Raw genomic sequence first — 21,258 nt, 5'->3', positions numbered from 1 at the left:
TTACAGTAATAACTTTCAATAAAATATATATTTTAGCAATTTATTGAAGATGCTTGAAAACAATATTATTTTACACAATAATACAATTGTTTTTAGGCTGGCTTAGGTAATTTTTGAACATATTTTTTTTTAATATTAAAATAAATAGTAACAAACATTAGTATATTCAATATCACATTTTCTTTTATTATATTTTAAGCAATTAGTTAATTTATGATTAAAATATTAAATAAAGCAAAAAATATGACTTCTGTATTAATTAAGCATATTATATTAAGTTACAAAAATTATGAAAAATGCTTGTTCTTAAAATAAATAAATGTTAAGTAATTAACACAGTTCCAAAAATAAATGATACAATAAAATAAATAAGTCTAAGATGTCTAGAATTAAATAGATATAAAATAGTGAAACACAAAAACAAAATAAAATTATACAATAAATTAATTTTAAACATTATAAATATGTACATTATTTGCATAAAATGCATACAAACACTTAGATACAAAAATATTGCTTATATAGTTGTATGGAACTTCTTTATTGTTTTATAGTATCTAATACCCTTATTATTTTTTTTTCATCAAGCTTTAACTCAATGGTTTAAAATACCATAGACCTAATATAAAGATATGGATTGAGTGTTGACTGTTTAGAGAGCAATTTGGGGGAGGAAATTGTTCAAAAAATATAGCATACAACTTGATACATCAATACTTATTAGTTACTAACAGTGAGCAAGATAGAAAAGTTTAACAAAGATACTTAACAAAATTTTTGGAAAAGATCAGTGTTTCTTAACCTTTTATGACCCCTGTAAAAATAATCTTTGAAGCCACAGACTCTCGAATTGATGAAAGTAAAAATGTATATTCAATAATTCCATTTTTTATAACATTTGGAAATGTTTTTACACAAAAGTTTCTTTTTTCATTACAAACAATCCAAAAATATCTATAATAATTTAATAAAAATAATAGTTAGAGTTATTATCTGCGTATATTGTGTATGTTTGTATGACCAGAAAGATGTTGGTAAAGATAACCCTCCCCCTCTCAAAAGCGCCAATAACTACATGTTAAGAACTGCTGCCATACATCATTGGAACCACCATAATATGGACAGGTGTCAGGTATTTGCTATCTCTTTTGAACAATATTGGCACTAGGGAACCTATGGCAGGGTATAGGAAAAACACAGAACATATTGTTTATGATTAGTACAGAGCACCCACACTAGATAATAAATAGTTTCAAAATATAAATTGAACTGAATTGAAAAATTAAATTAATTTTAGTTTTCTTTTTAAACCATAAGTTCATATTAATAAAAATGTATATTATTATATTAACACGGTTAGTAATATTATACTTTTTATGTAAATCTTTCAAAATGTACAACAATGTTAGTTAATTTAGACAGTTAAAAAAATAAAACAAATAGATAAATTTTGTATTATACATAAATTATAGTTTAAAAGTCAAAAATAAAATACAATTTAAAAAACAACTCAATCAAAAGCGTAGAACTAAATGCAAACAGAACAAAATTAAGTATACTTTAAGTTATTCTTCAATCTTTATTTGAAAAACTGAATTCTAACAAAACTAAATACTCTTTTTATATATTTTAATGACTTGTCTACTGAATTGGTCCATTACCAACAACCTCAAAATACAAGCAATAATAAAGTAAATAATTCATAAGCTTCCTTCACTATCATAATGGTCTAAGAATACATTAAAATTCTTTTTACTATTGATTAGATTTTATTAACAACGAAATAAACTTAAATGTATGCTAATAAATTATAATTTATGACATGAACATTATTCTATTAAAATCAAAACGTTAAAAAAATGTGACTTTCATTTTATAAGTACAATTAAATAAACTAAAAAATATATATAATATTATGGCACTATTAAGTTTTGTTCTATGTGTTATTATATAATTTCGACACATTAAAATAATAGGAATAGTTAATTTAACAATTATACCTATTGGATAAATCATAAAAGTTAATTGTTTTAACAAAGGAGTTTGAATAGGAAACTATTGTAGTTCACTATTATACTTCAGTCAAGGTTATAAATAATAGTTGTACTACTTTTATACAAGTCTGTCAATTAATTAAAAAAATAAATAATAATAATAAATGTGTATTGCGTATTCATATATTATAGCTATAATTCTTAACAATTTTAAAATATATATTATATTTGTTATAATGTAATATAAAAATAATAAAGTAAAGTAAAATAAGTAAAATAAAATTATTAATACCATTAGGGTTAGAGTGTTTATGATATTGTATGTTTTATTTTAGGCTGTTCTATGCACGTTTTATTGATAGAAATTTGTTTTATGATAGTCTAGATTCAAATACCAACATTTTATTTTACTTATATTTGCATGTTATCCTAAATTTAGCATATGAGTGCATAATATTTTGGATTTTTTTTGGTTTTCAATACAAAATATCAAAAAAAAAAATTTAATTAACTTTAAACTGTATCTGAGTTTTTAATATCTATATTTTATATAGATCATATAAAAGTTATCATTTACTCATTGCAGCTGCGTCATTTGGTGGGGGGCAGAGTGGGAATTTGCCTCCCTTGTCATTAGAGGGCCAGGGTAGTGGGCTTGTTTTGGGCATTCATATAGTAGCTAATAGGTAATATATTTAGGTATCCCTCTACATATTATATTGTATTAATTATTTAGTCATTGTTATATCTCAACAAAAATAGGTTATTTATACCTATGATAGTAACCAGATAACCGTAATAGTAACTAGTAAGTATAAAAATTATGTAAGAAGGTTATTTGTATTGAGATAAAAATGCAAATGTAATGTAATTGTTAGCGACCGATTTTATTTAATATATTTAATAATGGTTTTATCAGCAATTTTGACCCCCCACCCCCCACCCCCCCCCTAAAACTGAAATGACGCTACTGACTCATTGTCAGAAATACTACAATGATATTCAGAGATATACATGCACATACACACTACACAATCAAACATTTAAAACAGACTACTGTTGTTCAATGCAACTCTTTTAATTAAGACATTTATAAGTATTTATAATTATAAATAATAATTATATATATTTTTTAAAAAGCCTTCTTTAATTTTCATTATATAATTAAAATATAAAAGTAATAAATGAATATTTTTCAATTTTTTCATGGAATATTTAGAATTTTTTTTGTCAATAAGTGTGTACATATTTATTCATTTTTTAATGCATAAACATCCTAACCCTAATTGTTATACATATTCAAGTCTCAATAATCAATGTATCACATTAATGCATACATTCACACAATTCACGTATTATGGTAAGGCAAAGCTGGAAACGTTAGTACATTGTTTAAACTAATTTAATTTTAGATAGCTGGGAAATAAACTATATTATAAAAGTTTTATAATTTAATTTAAATTTAAGAATTATTAAAGTAAGTTAAAGAGTTAGAAGTTGTTGGTACATTTAATCCTACATACTAGTATTTAACTACAGTATGTGACCAGTCTTAATAAAAATGTTATGATTATTAATGAACCATTAATATTATTAATTAAGTATTATTAAGAGGACATCGATACACCATACACCATAGACTATAAATAACTTAAATGTTTGCATGAGTAAAAACACTACTAAGACATGAAGAATAAAAATTTAAAAATATAAAACTATCAGTTTTAAATATGTCGTTGAGTGACTTGTAGTATTTTATAATGAATAGTATCTAAATAATATTAAAACGTATATAAATAAAATTGTTTTATAAGATACCATTTGCTTGGGCAGCTTGTATGGACCAGAACATTGTTTCGTAAAAATATGGGTAATCTGCAATGATTGAAAAATTAGAATCCTGGTATATTGGCTGCTATGGGATCTTGCACATCCATTAGAGCATATGTAACACCAGCAACACCTGCATAAATAAAAATGTTTATTTATTTATTTTATTGATTTACGCCGTGACAGGCATTAATTTAAGTACAATAATTTGTTGGTGAAACTAAATGTAACAAAAACAATTGAATACTAGTAGTATAGAGAAAACAAAATATAGTATAATATGTGAAATAAATATCAGGTAACAAAAATGTGAAAGACTAGTCTGAGTTAAGGCTGCGTAACATTCTGTGGAGTGGGTGGTTGAATCCATAGGAAGTGCGAAAGTATGGTAATTAAAAAAGCGAATGATTTCTAGTAGAGTGAGAAGGAACACGGAACAAGATAGATGAAAGAAATTCAGGAAAATCTAGAGATCCTCAATAACATGAAATTATGGTCTGCCCCTGCGCGGCGAGAGGCTAAGAAGGTATTTGAAGATTCGAGGAAATGAGTGAGTAATCATGTATGGGATGTTTAATTTTTAATTTGAAGGCAGCATAGGATAAAAATATGTTTTGTACTTGCTCTATTCTCAGTTCATCACGCGCCAGGTATGGGTGCCATATCACTACTCCATATTCTAAAACGAAGCGAACTAAGGAGTAATACAGTATACAGAGACAAGAGCTAGATGTGAAGTTGGCGGTATTACATTTAACAAATCATAATATTTTGAGTGCTCTACCGATTATAATATTGATATGGTGGTCAAAAGAGAGAGTAGGCGTGAGATATATACCTAGGTCTTTAATAAGAGATATACAATTAAGAAGTGAACCATTAAGGAAGTAGGAGTGGTGGAGAAGTGAATTCCTTCGTGGGAAGGACATAACGTGGCATTTAATGATGTTAAGTGTAAGATTAATACGGCTTACCCAATCTGAAAATGTATCAAGGTCGGATTGTAAGAAACAACAGTCAGAGAGAGAGTGCATTCCATTGAAGGAGACAAATTGTCTTCTTGATGTTAGATAGGACTCTAACCAGGAGAGAAGAGGATCACCAATACCGAGATTATCAATAGTATCTATTAAAAGACCGTGATCTACTATATCAAAGGCTTTCTTAAAGTCAGTAAATATGGCATCTACTTGAGAACCAGTTTTCAGATTGTCCAAAATGTAAGAGGTAAATGCTAAGCTGTTATTGACGGTGGATTTTCCTGGTCTGAAGCTGTGTTGATTATTGTGGATAATGTAGTTGAGACTTCTTTTAATGGAACAGTAAATAATGGATTCGGAAAGTTTTTCCAGGTGGGGAAGAATCGGAATTGGCCTATAATTGGACACATTGGAGGGGTCACAACATTTTAGGAAAGGGGTAATTGAACATATTTTCCAAACAGTTGGAAAGATTCCTTCACTTAAAGAGCGTCTAAAGAGGATGAATAGAGGGAAAGCCAGGAAGTTTCGGCAGTTATAGAGCAATCTGGCAGAGATGTTATCAGGTCCATTGGAATAATTGTCTTTGAGCGATTGAAGAGCTGAAAGTACTTAATCACATAAGAAGGAGCAGTTAGAGGGAAGATCATATGTATACATTTTTTCATTGTTATTATTAGTATAAAAGTGCAATGAGGGCTTGAAAACTGAGGAAAACAATTTGGAGAATAGATTCGCTGAGCTTAATAGGTTATCTGCAGTTACACCAGAAAGGTGCACAGAAGAAGGGATTAAAGAGTGTTGCTTCAGATCTCTAGTGTATTTCCAAAAATGTACAGTTGTAAAAAAGATAACAATGGTGATAGTATTAGACAAAATATACAACAATAAATTAATTATCCCTTTTCGTAGTTATTATAAATGTCAATAAACTATATACAGAGAAATCCATGAAAAAGATTAATATTATGAACAATGACTACAATACTAATAGTTTATACCATGCGTACCAACCTTTTTCAATTTACGGGACACACATTAAAAATTTTTATTTTTATTGTTGGCCGTATATACCGGTAATTTTGATAAAATATATACTATTATTATTATTAAAATGTATAAGGTATTATGGAATTCTTAAAAGCTTATTAACATAATATTTTTTATCTTTATATTTATTTATACCAATAGAAATTTCTAATTGTATAAAACGGTCATGGGCCGGTTGGAATACTTTCACGGGTTGGGCATGCCTGGTTTATACTATGTAAATAGATTTAAATGAAGTCACTAGCTTTGTTCCTTTACTTTAGAAAGTTTCTAGTTTCCTCAAAATTTCCAATAAACTGTTTTTGACTTAGATATACATGTGTTCGACAAGATAAAGTTAACCTTGAATATAAATCACTTAACTAATAAAAGATAAAACATTTTTTTAAATTTTTTAGTTTCATAGATATTTTTTTAAAAACAATTAAAATGATTAAGCAATTTAATAAGTAACATTTTATATAAATATAAAAATACCTTCAAACATTGAATATGGGTTGTCAGGTATTCTATTTTGACGGTTGGTTGTCAAGCACCAGTCAACAAACCTTGCAGCTCGATATAAATATTTAGTTTTCTGTAAAAAATAATATTTATTAATGCTAATAAAGTTGAAATAATAGATACTTTTTATTTTATTGAACCAAATTTATTCAACATATCACATCTAATAAAATATAACTTCATAGTTAATTTTGTCAAAAATATAGCATTGGTAAATCTTAAATAAACAACATGATTGTGGTCTGTAGGTCCTACAGTGTAGGTCATATATTACATAATTTTAGAAGTACACTCAGTACAGCACAACAATTGTAAGACCTACATACCGAATATATAATTATACAACAATTATAACTTAAAATAAACTAATTACAATTTTAATAGGTAGTAAATGTCCATTATAATTTTAGATTCAAACAATATTAAATTACCGTACAAAAATATGTCAACAATATCTATCAAAATAAAGCAATCGTTTATATAAAAATATGTCTTAACAGAATTTATGGAATAATAAATTATTTATAAAATTAGCCTACTTTATTTTTTTTTTTACTTAAAACTATATTATAATATGTGGTATTTATAGTATATTTCTACACACAAGTACATTTAACTACATTGATGTTTTTCATCACTCAACCAAAAAACAATTTACTCTAAATATTACCGGAAATATTTTTTTGACATAGGTACTAACAAAATCAAAAACAAAATAAATTAACTCAACGACGATTTGCCGTTCATCAAAAAAACAATTAAGTTAAGTTAGCAGTATTAAGATACCTAGCACTAATTAAAACCCAAAAGTGACTATCAAGTTAAAAAGTTAAAATAAAATAAACTTTTTAACTCATTAATGCCCACTTTTGCTATTTAATATTTAAATATCTGTGTTTATGGGTGCCCCGACTACTAGGCCCCTAGGGCCACCAAGTTTCATGTTTATACTGTGTTTATCATATCTATTTAAACTTTAAACATCAAAGTAAAAATAAAAATATGGTACATTAATATTTGTTATTTTACAATGTTACTATTATCAATAGACCATGCATACATTATTATACACATACATGTATTACATATATACACTTAACTTAGAACAGTATAATTACAGTATTTTAATAAACTTACTCCAGTTAATTGGAACAATGACATAAAAGCATAAGAATTTCCACTAACGCCGTGGCACAATCCATATCCTTTAGTCAATAAACCACGTTTCCATACAATATCAGCATATTGTACTGCTGCATTAAGGTACTTCTCATCTAGAAAAACCTTATTTGAAAACATAACTTATTATTCAAACGTAAATATTATTATAGTCTATCATAAATCATCAGAAGAGCAGAACCTTTTATAAGTAATTAACGATTTTATAATTTACAAAAAATATACTTATATATTTTATATTATAAAATCAATAGTAGTAAGTATCTATAACTATTATATTTAAAATATATTAATATGTGTATATCACACCCAATTACTTACCAAATGAAGTGCTAAGGCTAATAACTAGAGTAAGGATGTTTATGACTTTTTCATATAATTTTCTTTTAGTTATGCACATTTCAAAAAGTTATACATTTGTTTTATATGATATTATATATATTATATTTTTGCATATTTAGGGACTAAAAGGAATAAATAAATATTATTATTAAAAAAAACAGTAAATAAGCGCAAAATTCTATGAAAAATAAATTAGAAATTCAATTTTTAATAGAAAACAAACCAATGAAATTATAAATTTCAATATTCTTCTGTAGATGATGAAAAAAGTTTACATTTTACAATAGTTATAAACAACTGACGCGAGTTTTTGTTTGAAAACTAAAAAAATATTCTCATTATTCAAATCAAATTAGAGAGTACCTATGTACATATTAACCAAAAATATTTTTATTTATCAAATATTCAAATTGATTTAATCTACAGTTAAATTTGTTTTTTTTTAGAAATAAATGAAAAAACAAAAGCTGGCTAAGATAATACAATAATTTTCAATGTACCTATTTAATAATAACATATTTGATTATTTAAAGGCATATTTTGATATTTGTTGTGCATATTTACGTGCATTTATTAAATTTTTAAAAAGTTTTTACAGTTATATGAATCCTAAAACCTACTATAATGACAAACGCGAATGTAGATTTAGAATGTTTATGTTTATTCAAGTAATGTTTAGTTTATCAATACTTATATTTGGCTAATGTTAATTTAACCACATATATAATATAACATACTATTATTATTTTAATTCATTTTAAATTGTACATAGAACAGTTATGTTAAAAAGGGCTTAGCCTATTAAAATAATAATAAAATTAATATATAATACGTCATATTATATGGTTGTTTTTTTATAGATGTTGTTCAAACATAAACCAGAAAAAAAAAACCACTCACATCCAAAAAAAAGAACATTTCATAAATTAATATAAATATAATATTCTTCATAGATTAGTAAATTGTAAATGATCTGTTTGTAATTATTGAAATAGAAATAATTATAATAGAACACCCTCAAATGGATATATGGGTCCGTCCAACAATTAAGTTGTATAAAATACTGGACAACAATTTCCAAATTTACCTAACCATTACTTTACTTAAACTGATGATTTTGAATAACATTGTGTTAATTGTATTAAATTGGGTATTTGCAAGCCGTATACTTTACAATTCATCTGAATTTCATAAATAATAGTACCTATTTTTAATATATTAATATTATAAATTATTGAAATAAGCAAATAAAGTATAAAAAGTATTCAGATTTATTTAAATTTTAAGCTCAAAAAAATATTATTAGCACACCATAGTTTACAATAAAATAATAAAAAGCATACAATCTGGCTTTATTATAATTGTTAATCAGTGTTAGATGCATAGCCCCCCCCCTGTCGAAAAATTTGAAAATTTTACACCACACTGGAATATATGAAAACATTTTCATTTCTACATAAAATAATTAAGAGTATTAGTAGGTAATATACAGGATGAATTTTTATGTATGCTAACCCCATTTTTATGTTTAAACCATGCATATATTCAAATTCTGATTTTTGCAATTTTTAAGTTTAGCTAATGACAATATTTTCATATACTTATATTTTTCACCATATTTAAGAAAAATCCTGTGGCGTTACAAATTATGGTTTTTTAAACATGAACCTACATGTTTAATGCAAATTGTGAATCTGATGATTTTTCTAAAAATATTGACGTATTGTAGTTAATATTTGAACGAAAAGTTTCTGAGTTATTCTACTGTAAATACTAAGGAAAATAGTCTATTATTTTCAGATTTTATAACAAAGAGCCAGAAAAATGCATAGGTAAATTTATATGTAAAATTTAATTGGTAGTTATGACTATCGGTTATTACAACCTTGGTCTCTTGAACGTCATTATAAAATATTTTTACAATATTTTTTGATTACACTTCAAAATTCCAAAATTCAAAATTTGAATATTTGCATAAATAAAGCATAAAATGGGGTGAACACAGAGCGTAATTAAAATTCAATCTGTATAGTAAATTATTTTTGTTTTTAAAAAGTGATATTTTGAAAAAATATTCAAAAATCAAATTACACACAGAATTAATACTACAAAACATACTAAAAATATTATTTAAAATAGTACTATATTATATTAATAACAATTATTTATTCGGAATACTACCAAGTATCTATAATTTTGAGTAAAATCTGTTGCGACAGTGGTGTAGCCAAGGGGAGCTAAGGGGGCTATAGCCCCCCCTCCCCCATTGACTATGTTGACCTTAGAATTTTATCACAATAAATAAAAAAATAAAAGTGTAAATAAAAGACATATTATATATGTATACTTAGCCCCATCCATACAAAATTCCTGGCTACGCCACTGTGTTGCAATATATACATTTAAACGTTTCTTACTTTGTAAGCTAGTACATAAGTGTGTGTGACACCCGAAGCACCATGACACCACTGAACTAAACGATCAGGATCACTACACAGAGAAACTGGTAAATTCCCAGATTTATACCTCAGTGTCAATAAGTAGTCAAGAGCTGGCTTAATAAGATCGTCCAGTTCACTTTTTGTTAGATAACTTTTTGCCTTAAAACATACAAAATAAAGTTTTAAAATTTTTAGAGACAAGGAACAATATAAAAAAAAAAAATGACGAACATACTTAATTTTATAATACCATGATAAAATGTAGGGAGTCTTGTAAAGTACTTAACTAAAAGTATTTAAATACTTTTTAAGCACTCAATTACAGTTGTAATACTTTTGAAAAAAAGTATTTTAATTACTTTCTTATAGTATCTAAATTTAATATCAAATACTTTTTCTTTTTAGTTTATATATTTTTTATTTTCAATTCAATACAGTAAAATAAAAAAAAATAAAAACTGAGAACATAATATAATAATAATTACCGTATACCAGGTATGAACTTAAAGCATAGTTGTTATACATATCAGCTATTATTAATGTAATTTACTGTACCTAATTATTTAATTGTAATTGATTTGGCTGAAATAAATTAATAAAATTAAAAAATTAAATAATATATATATTTTATTTTATGCAACTTATACACAACCAAACCCCTTGACAAAAAAATAGATTGGTATAAAAAAAAATCCAATTGCTCCAGAATTTGAAATTATTTGAAAGTAATAAAATATACTTTTTTTTAAATATCTGTATTTGAATTCTAATACTTTTTTTAAAAGGATGCTACACAGATATTTGTTGTCTCTGTCTTACATGTGCATAACATAACAAATTTACGAGTAACAGATCACGTTTAACTCAATTAATTTAAAAATTGGTGTGAATCAACCTATTATGAAACTTGATGGTAAGAACATTATCTGTGTTTGTATGTGAGTTTTTTTACAATAGCTCAGTTTTTAAGTGAGTTATGAGCATTTTTAATTTACGCTATAGTATATACGCATAATTTACTAAAAAATTTAACGATCGTAAAAAACCCACCTACAAACCCAGATAATGTACATGCCATTAAGTTTGATAATATGTCGATTCACTCTAATTTTTAAACTAACAGAGCTAATCATGTTTTCCTGAACGTAAATTTACTATGTAACGCACTTGTAAGACGAAGTCGACAAATGACCGTGTAGCGTCCTCTTAATTAGTTTTCAAATAAGTATTCTAAATGTTATTCAAAATAAGTATCAGTACCTGTACTTGAATACATTTAAAAAGTATTTTTTACAAGACTACGTAGGTGTTTAATAAAAACATACTAGAAGAAGGCAATGTATAACACCCGATAAACCTTGAGCTGCCCCCAAGTATTTTTTGTTGTGACATTTGTACATGAGAGAAGTTCTTCTTGGTTTATCTCTATCACATGTCTGTATACCGTTGTTAAAAATCGATGTCACAACCTGTTTTATTCATACATTTTACTAGGTACAAGTAAATTACAAAATAAATAAACATAACATTTTTGATTTGTTACCTTGCGTATTAGTCTATCTCTGTCTGGGTCCTCCCATCCAAGCTTTTTAAGTATTAGTAAAGAGTATAGATATCCAGCTCGTCCATAAAGTAAAACATCGGGCATTTTTTGATTCAATGCTAATGGCAACAGATCCACAACTCTATTTATACCAAATCAAAAACAAAAAATAAATATATTAAAACAATGTCAAATTATAAAATATAGTATATATCATGATAAATACTTTTCAATCATTTTTTTTGCATTTTTAATATCACCAAGATCTCGATAAATTTCAGTAGCTGTTACAAATATACCTGATTTCCCAGTTAAATATGTTACACTATCAGAGTTTTCATCTAATATTGATATACATTTTTCGATGATCAGCTTAGCCTATAAATGTAATATATAAAATAAATTTTAAACAGAGTCTGACAATATAACAAATTCTTGCCCAGGTAAGAAAAACTTATAATATAAAAACCATGACAAACATTACAGATACAAGGTAACCATTTTATTAAATTCACTTTAGGCCAAGGTTGTTAGTTTTCTAAATTACAGGTAAATAGTGTAAACTTGTTACAAATATGATATATGTTTAGCATACTCACAAAAGCAGGTTTTAGTGCAAGAGAAATATTAAGTAAATGATAATAATTAGAGTTAGTCTATAAGTTCATTTTCCATTATTTTGAATAGTATAACATAACATATGCTACAGTAAACAAAGGCTATAATATCCAAATACATATTCTAATTTAATCGAATCTATGAACTTAATATAAGTTAATTATATTAAATAACTCAAGTTCCAGATAACACTGAGGGAATTGAATAAGAACAAATTGAAAAATAGTTAATTATATAAAATACGAGATTTCAAAAATCATTTTAATATTATTCATATCTTAGAAATATGTTTGTAAATAATTTTATTCTCATTAAATCATAGTAATGTAGTAAATTAATTTAAAGAACATAAGTAGTAATAACTTAAAATAATTATCAAATATTATTATTTAACTGGCCAAACAAACCTCGATAGTTTTATTTTTGTTTTGTGTTTTGTTAGCATAAAAATTGTATAGCAAGGCAATTCCAGCCATTCCAGAATATATGGACTCTACAGTAAGTTCATCTTCATTAGGTTTGGGTTTTTTTAAAAACAATTGAACTTCTTGATCTATGATATACATATGAGCTTCAACAAATTCATTGATTTTGTATTCAAATGTATTAGTGATTCTTAAACTTTCTACAACATACTGAAAAATAATATATTCACAATCAGTAAAATATCAAATAAATCAGTTTATAGGTTAATAATTATTAAAAAATCCATAGATTGATGTTTTTTTTATTAAAGTAAAAATTTGTTGTATATTAAAGTTATAAAAAAATTACACTCTTTTACCGTTAATAATAATTGATGGGTAGGTAACCTTCTACCTACAGTATGAATATAAATTTAAATTTGTATTTTTAATTTTAAACTATCTACAATTGTAAAATGTTCAATTTATCTTATGATTATTTAATATCACTTAAAATTAAAATGTATATAGGTATATGTGGATTTTTTTTAACTGTTATTTTACAGCTCTAGCGTCAAAGCCTAAAAGATACATTATAACTGAATTTATTTTTGTCATTAATTGCTCGATTATAGTAATTTATTTTACTATTAGTCATACAGTAAGTTGAATTAATTATAGTATATATTTACATCGGCTATTATAATTATTAATTTTTGAGTCAAACCCAACTTACCGTAAAACTGTGTAAATAGATTCATGATAATTTAAATAGGCAATAGCTTAAAATTAATCAAAATATTTTTCAAATGACACTGTGTATACAAAATTTAATAATACATATACAAGTTTCAAACTTTCACGCATTATATTTTTAAACAACAACAATAAAACCAAAACCATTATTCATCCTTTAATATCTGATTTCTTCCAAATTTAAACTTAAAATGTCTAAAAAATAAAATTGTGCTATTATAAGTTTTAGATTTTTAGGTTTCAGAAAGTACTACTTATAACATGGCCCGGAATTGTATGCATTTGCATATTCTATCTATTTATCTAAAAAGTAGCTAGATATGCAAAATTAAATTTGGCATATTTTTGCATATTTGGACCATTTTAAATTATTGTGCATATTTCAGCAATTTTCTGAAATATAATGCATATATAAAAAAAAAATAGTATGAAGTATACTATTATTATGTGGAAGACTTACGTCAATTCAGTGTATCATGAAGTATAATTTGATATGGGCTATAAGATTTATAATAACGAGTGAAATAAGAAATAAGATAAGATAAAGTTTATTACTACGATAAAACTTGGTAACGAAAAACTAGTACCTACCTAATGGACTAATGGTTTAGTTTTTATACGACAGTGCTTCGCGATATTGTGTATTTGTTCGAGTGTTCGACTATTTGTGTTTCTTAAATTAAAATCTCAAAAGTAGAATCGTCTGTTCGTAAATATGTTGCTGAATTTGGAGAAAATATTTTTGCATGTGACGGGGGAATTCTTTTTTGTAAAGTATGTGAGATTAAAGTCAATAGTGTAAAGCGATTTACTGTTACACAGCATTTGAAAACGAATAAACACATCCGTGCGGTTCAAGGAAAAATGAGAATAAATCAAAATTTCAACAATTATTGCCCAATATACCGGACAAATCTATGTTCACCAAAGATTTATGCAACACATTACGACTAGCAAATATCCCTTTGGAAAAATTGGGAAATAGACATGTTCGTTTGTTTCTTGAAAAATATACAAGTAAAGATATAGATATATACCTTCGGTTTCATAATTAAGAAAAACATACGTTGATGAATGTTATGAAGACACAATGAATAAAATACGAAATGAAGTAATGGAAAAGAAGATTTGGGTGTCCATAGATGAAACAACTGATGCTACTGGCCGATACATTGCAAATGTTGTGATTGGTACTTTAGAAGTCGATACATCCGGAAAAATATTTTTACTTTCGTGTAACGTTTTAGAAAAAGCTAACCATTCCACAATTAGTAAATTGTTCGACAAAGCAATGTTTTCTTTATGGCCGAGTGGTATACAACACGATAATGTATTACTATTCGTTACAGACGCTGCGCCATACATGGTGAAAACAGCAAATGCTATAAAAGCATTTTACTCCAAAATGATCCACATCACTTGTCTTGCTCATGGACTACATTGGACATCAGAAAAAATCCGTTCTCTTTTTCCAAAAGTAGATGAACTAATCGCAAACATGAAAAAAGTTTTTTTAAAAGCCCCTTCACGTGTTGAACTGTTTAAAAAAGAAGCTCCCGATGTCCCTTTACCTCCTTCACCTATTATCACACGATGGAAAACATGGTTGGAGACAGCAATGTATTACTGTGAACATTTTAAACCAATATTAAATGTAGTTCAGCAATTAAATGCCGAGGACGCAATATGCATCGAAAAAGTAAAAAAAATAATGTTGGAAGAAAATATTTTGAAAGCCGATTTAGTATTTATTTATTCAAATTATGGAATATTAAAAGCAGCCATAACGAGTTTAGAAAAGCAATGTCTTCCGTTAGCTGATTCCATTAAAATTGTTGAAAATATTGAGAATAAGTTTAAAAAAGTATCTTGTGCAAATGGTGTTGAAATATACAAAAAATTTAAAAATGTCATTGAAAAAAAATGACTGATTTCGACAGTTATCAAATATATTTAAAATTATCACTGGAGAAAATACCTCAACGAACAATATACCAGAAGATCTTTCAAGCAGTGACTTAGTATACTTTAAGTATGCCCTGATATCTTCAACGGATGTAGAACGAAGTTTTTCTCGATTCAAGGACATATTTGCTAAACACCGACGTGCATTTTTATTTGAAAATCTAGCCAAGTCTTTAGTAGTTAATTGTAACTCCCCAGGTAAATTTAAAAATATCTTAAAAATCTATTGCATTTGTTTAAATTGATTTTCGTTCATGACTTTTTGTTTAGACGAGTGAATGTTCAAATTACAACTCAATGCAGTTCAATACAACGTACAAAAATATTGTAAATACATTTTAGAATACATTTTTCTATTTAGTATAGATTATTTAATGAATTGTATACATTTTAAAACTAAATAAATATATTAAACTTTCATTTTTGTTTGCATATTTTCGCATATTTCGTACATTTTTTGTGCATATAATTCCGGTTTCTACTTATAACAAACTTTGTATTACATTTCAAAGGCATAGGTATGATAATTTAACATTTTAACTAGAAAAAAATGACACATTTTTTCTTGGACTTAGTAAATTTTAAGCTTTAAATGCTTATAAAAAAATTTACATTTGCATTTTCCCTACATGAGAAACATTTTAAAATATTTATCTTTTTGAACTTTTTCTAGGCATAAGACATTTTGGGTTTTATTTAATTACATTGTCGGTAAAAAAATTATCGCTCAGTAAAAAAACATGAAAATGTAATAGAAGATTCCTTATATGTTTTTTAACATTTAACAAAAAAAAAGTGTTGAAAAGTCAAATTTATTTTCTATGAGTGTTTTAAGTACAATTTTTTACACTCTCTGTACACTCTTTATGTTCACCCATAAATGATGAATAACACTAATGCATTTCTTAATTTATTGTAATTAAAAACAAATAACTGTAAATACTTGAAATATTTGAAATTTTTAAAAAAAAATTGAATTTTTTTGAGTAAGTAGAAAATATTTTTCCTTTTAGTTTTTTTTTTTATAAATGTTAATAAAATATTTTTAGTTGGTTCAAAATGCTTGTAAATAGCTTGCTAGTAATACAAGGTTCCTCATTAGTTATAATAGCAGTTGAAAACTATTAAAGATACATTAACAAGATTTTTTTTATGATCATTTAAAGTTCAAATGTTGATAAAGTTCATTAAAATCTATAAAACTAACATATTATTTTGTTTGTTAAAAATTGTATAGCTTAGAATTGAAGATTTGTCATATTAAGTAGTTCATATCCAAAAAATCTAAAAATATATTATTTAAAGATAGTTTTTTTATGGATATTTTAAATTCAAATTTGGACGAAATTAGATATTTGAAATTTTGAACAAATAATAATGATTATAGTTAGGTATATTGTTGTAGTTTAAACATATTATTTGTGAGTATTTTAAACTTTTAAAGTATATTATTATATTGTATACACACAATGACATACAAAACACAAATTTTTGAGAAAAATTAATTCAACCGGCTGTATTACTAATTTCTAATAGTAAAACAAATATTAAATTTATATTAACAATATTTATTTATTATATCATTAAATTATATTATAAAAATAATATTATTTTAATTGCATCTTTTTTTCGGTTATAGGTTTTTAGGTGATTAGAACCGTTGGTCTAGTTATCATGCACACCTATTAGGAAACACTAGGCTCCAGTGGTGAACAGGGGTGAACAGGGTCTTATGATACCTAGGCACATATACTTCAAGGAAATATTTATTTTTTTTTGGATGCATAATGGTAAGCAATAACATTAAATAAAATAAAACATTTACAGTCGAATATTAATTATATCAAAGTATTAAGAGTGGGTAGGTACTGAAACATACACCATGCATCATGGTTTATACATTTTCACCACTGCTAAAGTGACGATAGACTATAGGATTTATGCAATAAAAATAAAAGACAAAATGCTTAGAAAAAAAATTAAATATCTATACAATTTAGACAGTACATTTTAACTAATAAAAACGAATGTAGCATACTAGCATACTTATATTGGTATGAGGATAACCTCATATCCACGTGTAACATTTTAATTTATATAAAAATTAACCTTTTTAATTAATTTTTTTATGTAGAAGTATAATAATTTTTGAGAAACCTAATACCTAACTATAATTTCAGTTTCAACATACATTTTAGATTCTGATAAACATTATGAATGAATGGATTTTACAATGATGGGTTAGTTTATTTTTATGACTGTCATCACCGTTTGGGGCAGGGCAGTAAAACTATTTCGATTTTCTTCAAAAGTATCTTGTATGAATCATGAAAGTGAATCTAGTTGGTGCATTCAGAACCAATAATTTAATATTCTCAATAGTTTTCAAAAGATTTTGATTTGTTTTTAATCGTTTACAGACATTTTCAGCTTCCAATTTCTTTAGTTTATTTTTCTAGGAATGTCGATAAAATTTTATTTTTTGGGTAAAAAAGCTTATAAGGTTCCTAATTTATTCCTAATAAGATTTAAAATATATTAAAAACCCAGTCACATTTTTTTTTTATAAGCATTTAAAGTACAAATCTTGACAAAATATAGAAAAATCACGAACTAATTATTTTGAGTTAAGATTTAAGAAATCATAAAAATTTTTCTTCTTAAATCTAAAATTTTAAAATATATTACAAGATTTTTCATAAGTTTGTCTACCTTAATCAAAAATAAAAATTGTCTACAAGAAAGTCAAATTAAATTTTTATGAGAGTTTAAAGTTCATATTTTTACAGCATTGGATATTCACTCTATTCACTCAATTTCTTATGTAGCGATTTTCTTATTTTGTTGTAAAATTTTAGTGTCAAAAACAAATAACAGTAGATAAATGAAAACTTAGAACAAAATGTATCAAATTTAAAATTTAAAAATTATTTTGTAGTTAAAAATTTATAAAATGTCCAACTTTTATAGTTAAGATTTGAAAATTTAAAACAAGGTTCTAAGTAAATAGGTTATATATAAATTACTTTATTCACAAAAATATTATCAAATATACTTAGTTTTATTATAAACTGGCTGACGGTCTTTGCTCAGAATTGTTTTTCTTATACAATGATATTGAATTCAAATTTAACACAATCAATTACAGCGACCAATTTGTAACAGTACTGTATAGCAGAGCGACAAACACTTGTCCACCTTTTTTTAATTTAGTTTTAAAAAACATGTTATAGTGAAAACCTTTAATTAAGTCGAGTAGTTTATTTCTTAAAATATCAACATTTTTTTGGAATAAACTTATTCAAAATGTAATCAGTTTTTTCAAATTATTTTTTTTTGGGAATTTTCTGACATTAGTAAATAATAAATTATTTATTATTCAAATAATGTTCATGATTGTTTAACTAGTATTCATTTTTCATTATTCACTTCTTAGGTGTTTCTGTTACATCCTATATATTTGTTTTTATAAAAAAATTATAATAAATAATATTTTTAGCTGACGGGGATTTTTTGTCCATGTTTTTTATATAGAGTTTATTTGTAACACTGACTAAATTATAATGCATTGAATAATAATTTACATGATGTCTTTTAGTGCCAACATATGTGAACAATGCTTAAGGAAGCCAATATGCATCATCCGCAGCAAACGTGTTAATACCTACCCAATTTTAAAGCAGGTAGGTACTTTACTTACATGTTTAATTTTGGTTTTAGACAAAATAATAGATTTTCTTAAAATTGAAAAAACATATTGATATTAGATTTATACAAAATAAGTATTAAACACGCAGTTAATCTACTTACATATATTTTAAGTGATCTTCCCACTACTTCATTCGCTTTCTCATCAGATAGTAAACTCAGTTCATTTTTGTAGTTTCTGCAGGGCTCAGGGTTCTGCTGATTGGGTTTCTTCTTGTCCACCATCATACATTTATTGTAAATTATTCCACTAAAATGTATAAATTAAAAACATTTGTGTATGCAAATAAGAAAAATATTCGAAAATTATAAAATTTTTAGTAAGCTGAACGTTTTTTTTTTCAGATCCAGTGGCATTGCAATCATAATATCTATACTCTTGCAGGTAATATAAATAGTCTTATTAATTGCAATTTGTACAATCATTCACCTGAATGTTTTAAAATACTGGTCAAACTGCAATCGGTATTTGTTAAAAAATACATTTTTACTCAATATCGAATAACCAATTTAATATTTGCAACTCATAACATTTAAAAATTATAACATTAAAATGCATAATCATCGGTATTAAGAAAAAAACTATTATATTAAATAGTTAATATTATGTTAGTTAGATTACCCATTAGTTATATAATAAGGAATAAAGTAATTTATGATGGATAAAATGATAAAATTTAAATTAGTTAGGTATGAGAGGCGGCTTAATATTTGAGTATGTAGCGTTCTTTAAGTTTCCATGACAATTAAGATCTTATTTGTCATGTAAGTTTCAATGATATAAAAATGTTATATATAATTTATTTAACTATACATACATAGACTTAATTATGAATAAAAAAAAAGAGATAAATAAAATAAAAATGATTTGTATAGGTAGGTAATGTACATTATAAACAAAATTATATTACAATTTAGTGAATGTAAGGTTGTTACCAATTACGGTTTCATAAATTAAATAGGTACTTAAAAGAATAAGTAGGTAGTTAGTATATTCCTAGTATATTGCACACGATTGACACACCACAAATCAGTATCTAATCAATAGGGTTTGGATTTGAAGGTAAATGTCTTTTTTTTTTGGATAAGTAATAATAAAAAAATAATTTTTAAATAAGTATGTGTTTCCATCAATTTCTAAGATAATGGGTGAAATTTTTGCTTTTTTACCCATAAATGTCTTTTTTGCATTTATATTAATCGAGCAGATATTTTTCTATACATATAAACAGAATAAATCGATAAGAGCTTGTGAATACGACGCATTGTTGATGCCATGTTTGTAATTAGTTTTAATGGGATTTAATATCATTGATATCGATAAAGTATTTATTAAGGCAAGTTCATATATCGTTTTTGTAGGTAGAAGAACATGGAGTTAATTTTTTTTTTTAATACTAACTAGTTAAATCAACTGAAATCTATTTGATTGTTTAGTAAATTTAAAAAGTAATTGCTTAATTATATAAAATTTAAATGCTTTTTTTTGCATTTTTTCACATTTTAAATGGTTTTTTTACTGACTATATAGCATTCAAATCCGAACCCTACTAATCACCCACGAATGTAGGTATAGCCGTATAGGTGGTATGCATTTATTTTCTGATTTCATACCCGACTAGTACTACCTAAACTAAGCAGTGGCGGTCGTGATTCAGTCTTCTTCACTCTTCAGTCTTCAGTGACTATAAAATGTATTACAACCTACGATGGTGCATTGTTTACCTACTGTTGTAGTAAATAGTAATGTAAAAGAATTAAAAAAATGAATAGATTAGATAGCCGGTTTCGGAAGTCGTAGTGTGAACCGTGGAGGCAGCCGCGGCCGGCAAGCGCTGTTGTCCGGTGGTAGACGGGACACGGGTAGGAGGTACGAAAAAAAAAATATTATGAATAATCACTTATTAGTTATTACCGTGTTGCGAAATCGATACGATAGTACGG

General features: G+C 25.8%; 1 protein-coding gene across 4 annotated transcripts; it reads right to left on the bottom strand.

The window, feature by feature from the left end:
- Window positions 1-58: 58 nt before the first annotated feature.
- LOC132933487 (lanC-like protein 2) lies at window positions 59-21,086 on the bottom strand. Of its 4 annotated transcripts, none has more exons than XM_060999758.1 (10): window positions 20,929-21,086; window positions 19,417-19,564; window positions 12,889-13,116; window positions 12,090-12,241; window positions 11,864-12,005; window positions 11,646-11,789; window positions 10,297-10,479; window positions 7,496-7,642; window positions 6,332-6,431; window positions 60-3,957 (listed from the first exon to the last, which is right to left on the bottom strand). In XM_060999758.1, the coding sequence occupies exons 2-10, from the start codon at window positions 19,540-19,542 to the stop codon at window positions 3,887-3,889; spliced, it is 1,293 nt and encodes a 430-aa protein (XP_060855741.1). In that variant the 5' UTR covers window positions 19,543-19,564; window positions 20,929-21,086; the 3' UTR covers window positions 60-3,886. The 4 variants fall into 4 exon arrangements, with proteins under 4 accessions (XP_060855743.1, XP_060855741.1, XP_060855742.1 ...); XM_060999759.1 differs by having other exon boundaries at window positions 19,745-21,057; XM_060999757.1 differs by having other exon boundaries at window positions 61-3,957; window positions 20,943-21,086.
- Window positions 21,087-21,258: the final 172 nt, after the last annotated feature.

This window comes from Metopolophium dirhodum, chromosome 1, assembly GCF_019925205.1.
Source record: "Metopolophium dirhodum isolate CAU chromosome 1, ASM1992520v1, whole genome shotgun sequence".
NCBI lineage: Eukaryota > Metazoa > Arthropoda > Insecta > Hemiptera > Aphididae > Metopolophium > Metopolophium dirhodum.
This window is presented reverse-complemented; position numbering and strand designations above follow the sequence as displayed.

What these genes read in the sequence shown, in the direction of transcription:
- LOC132933487 (XM_060999758.1), bottom strand. Translation starts at nt 19,542, where the DNA reads ATGATGGTGGACAAGAAGAAACCCAATCAGCAGAACCCTGAGCCCTGC. An exon ending in GCAAAAAAAATGATTGAAAA is followed by an intron (nt 12,006 to 12,089) that starts GTATTTATCATG and finishes TGGTATAAATAG; the next exon opens with AGTTGTGGATCTGTTGCCAT. An exon ending in CCCATATTCAATGTTTGAAG is followed by an intron (nt 3,958 to 6,331) that starts GTATTTTTATAT and finishes TTATTTATGCAG; the next exon opens with GTGTTGCTGGTGTTACATAT.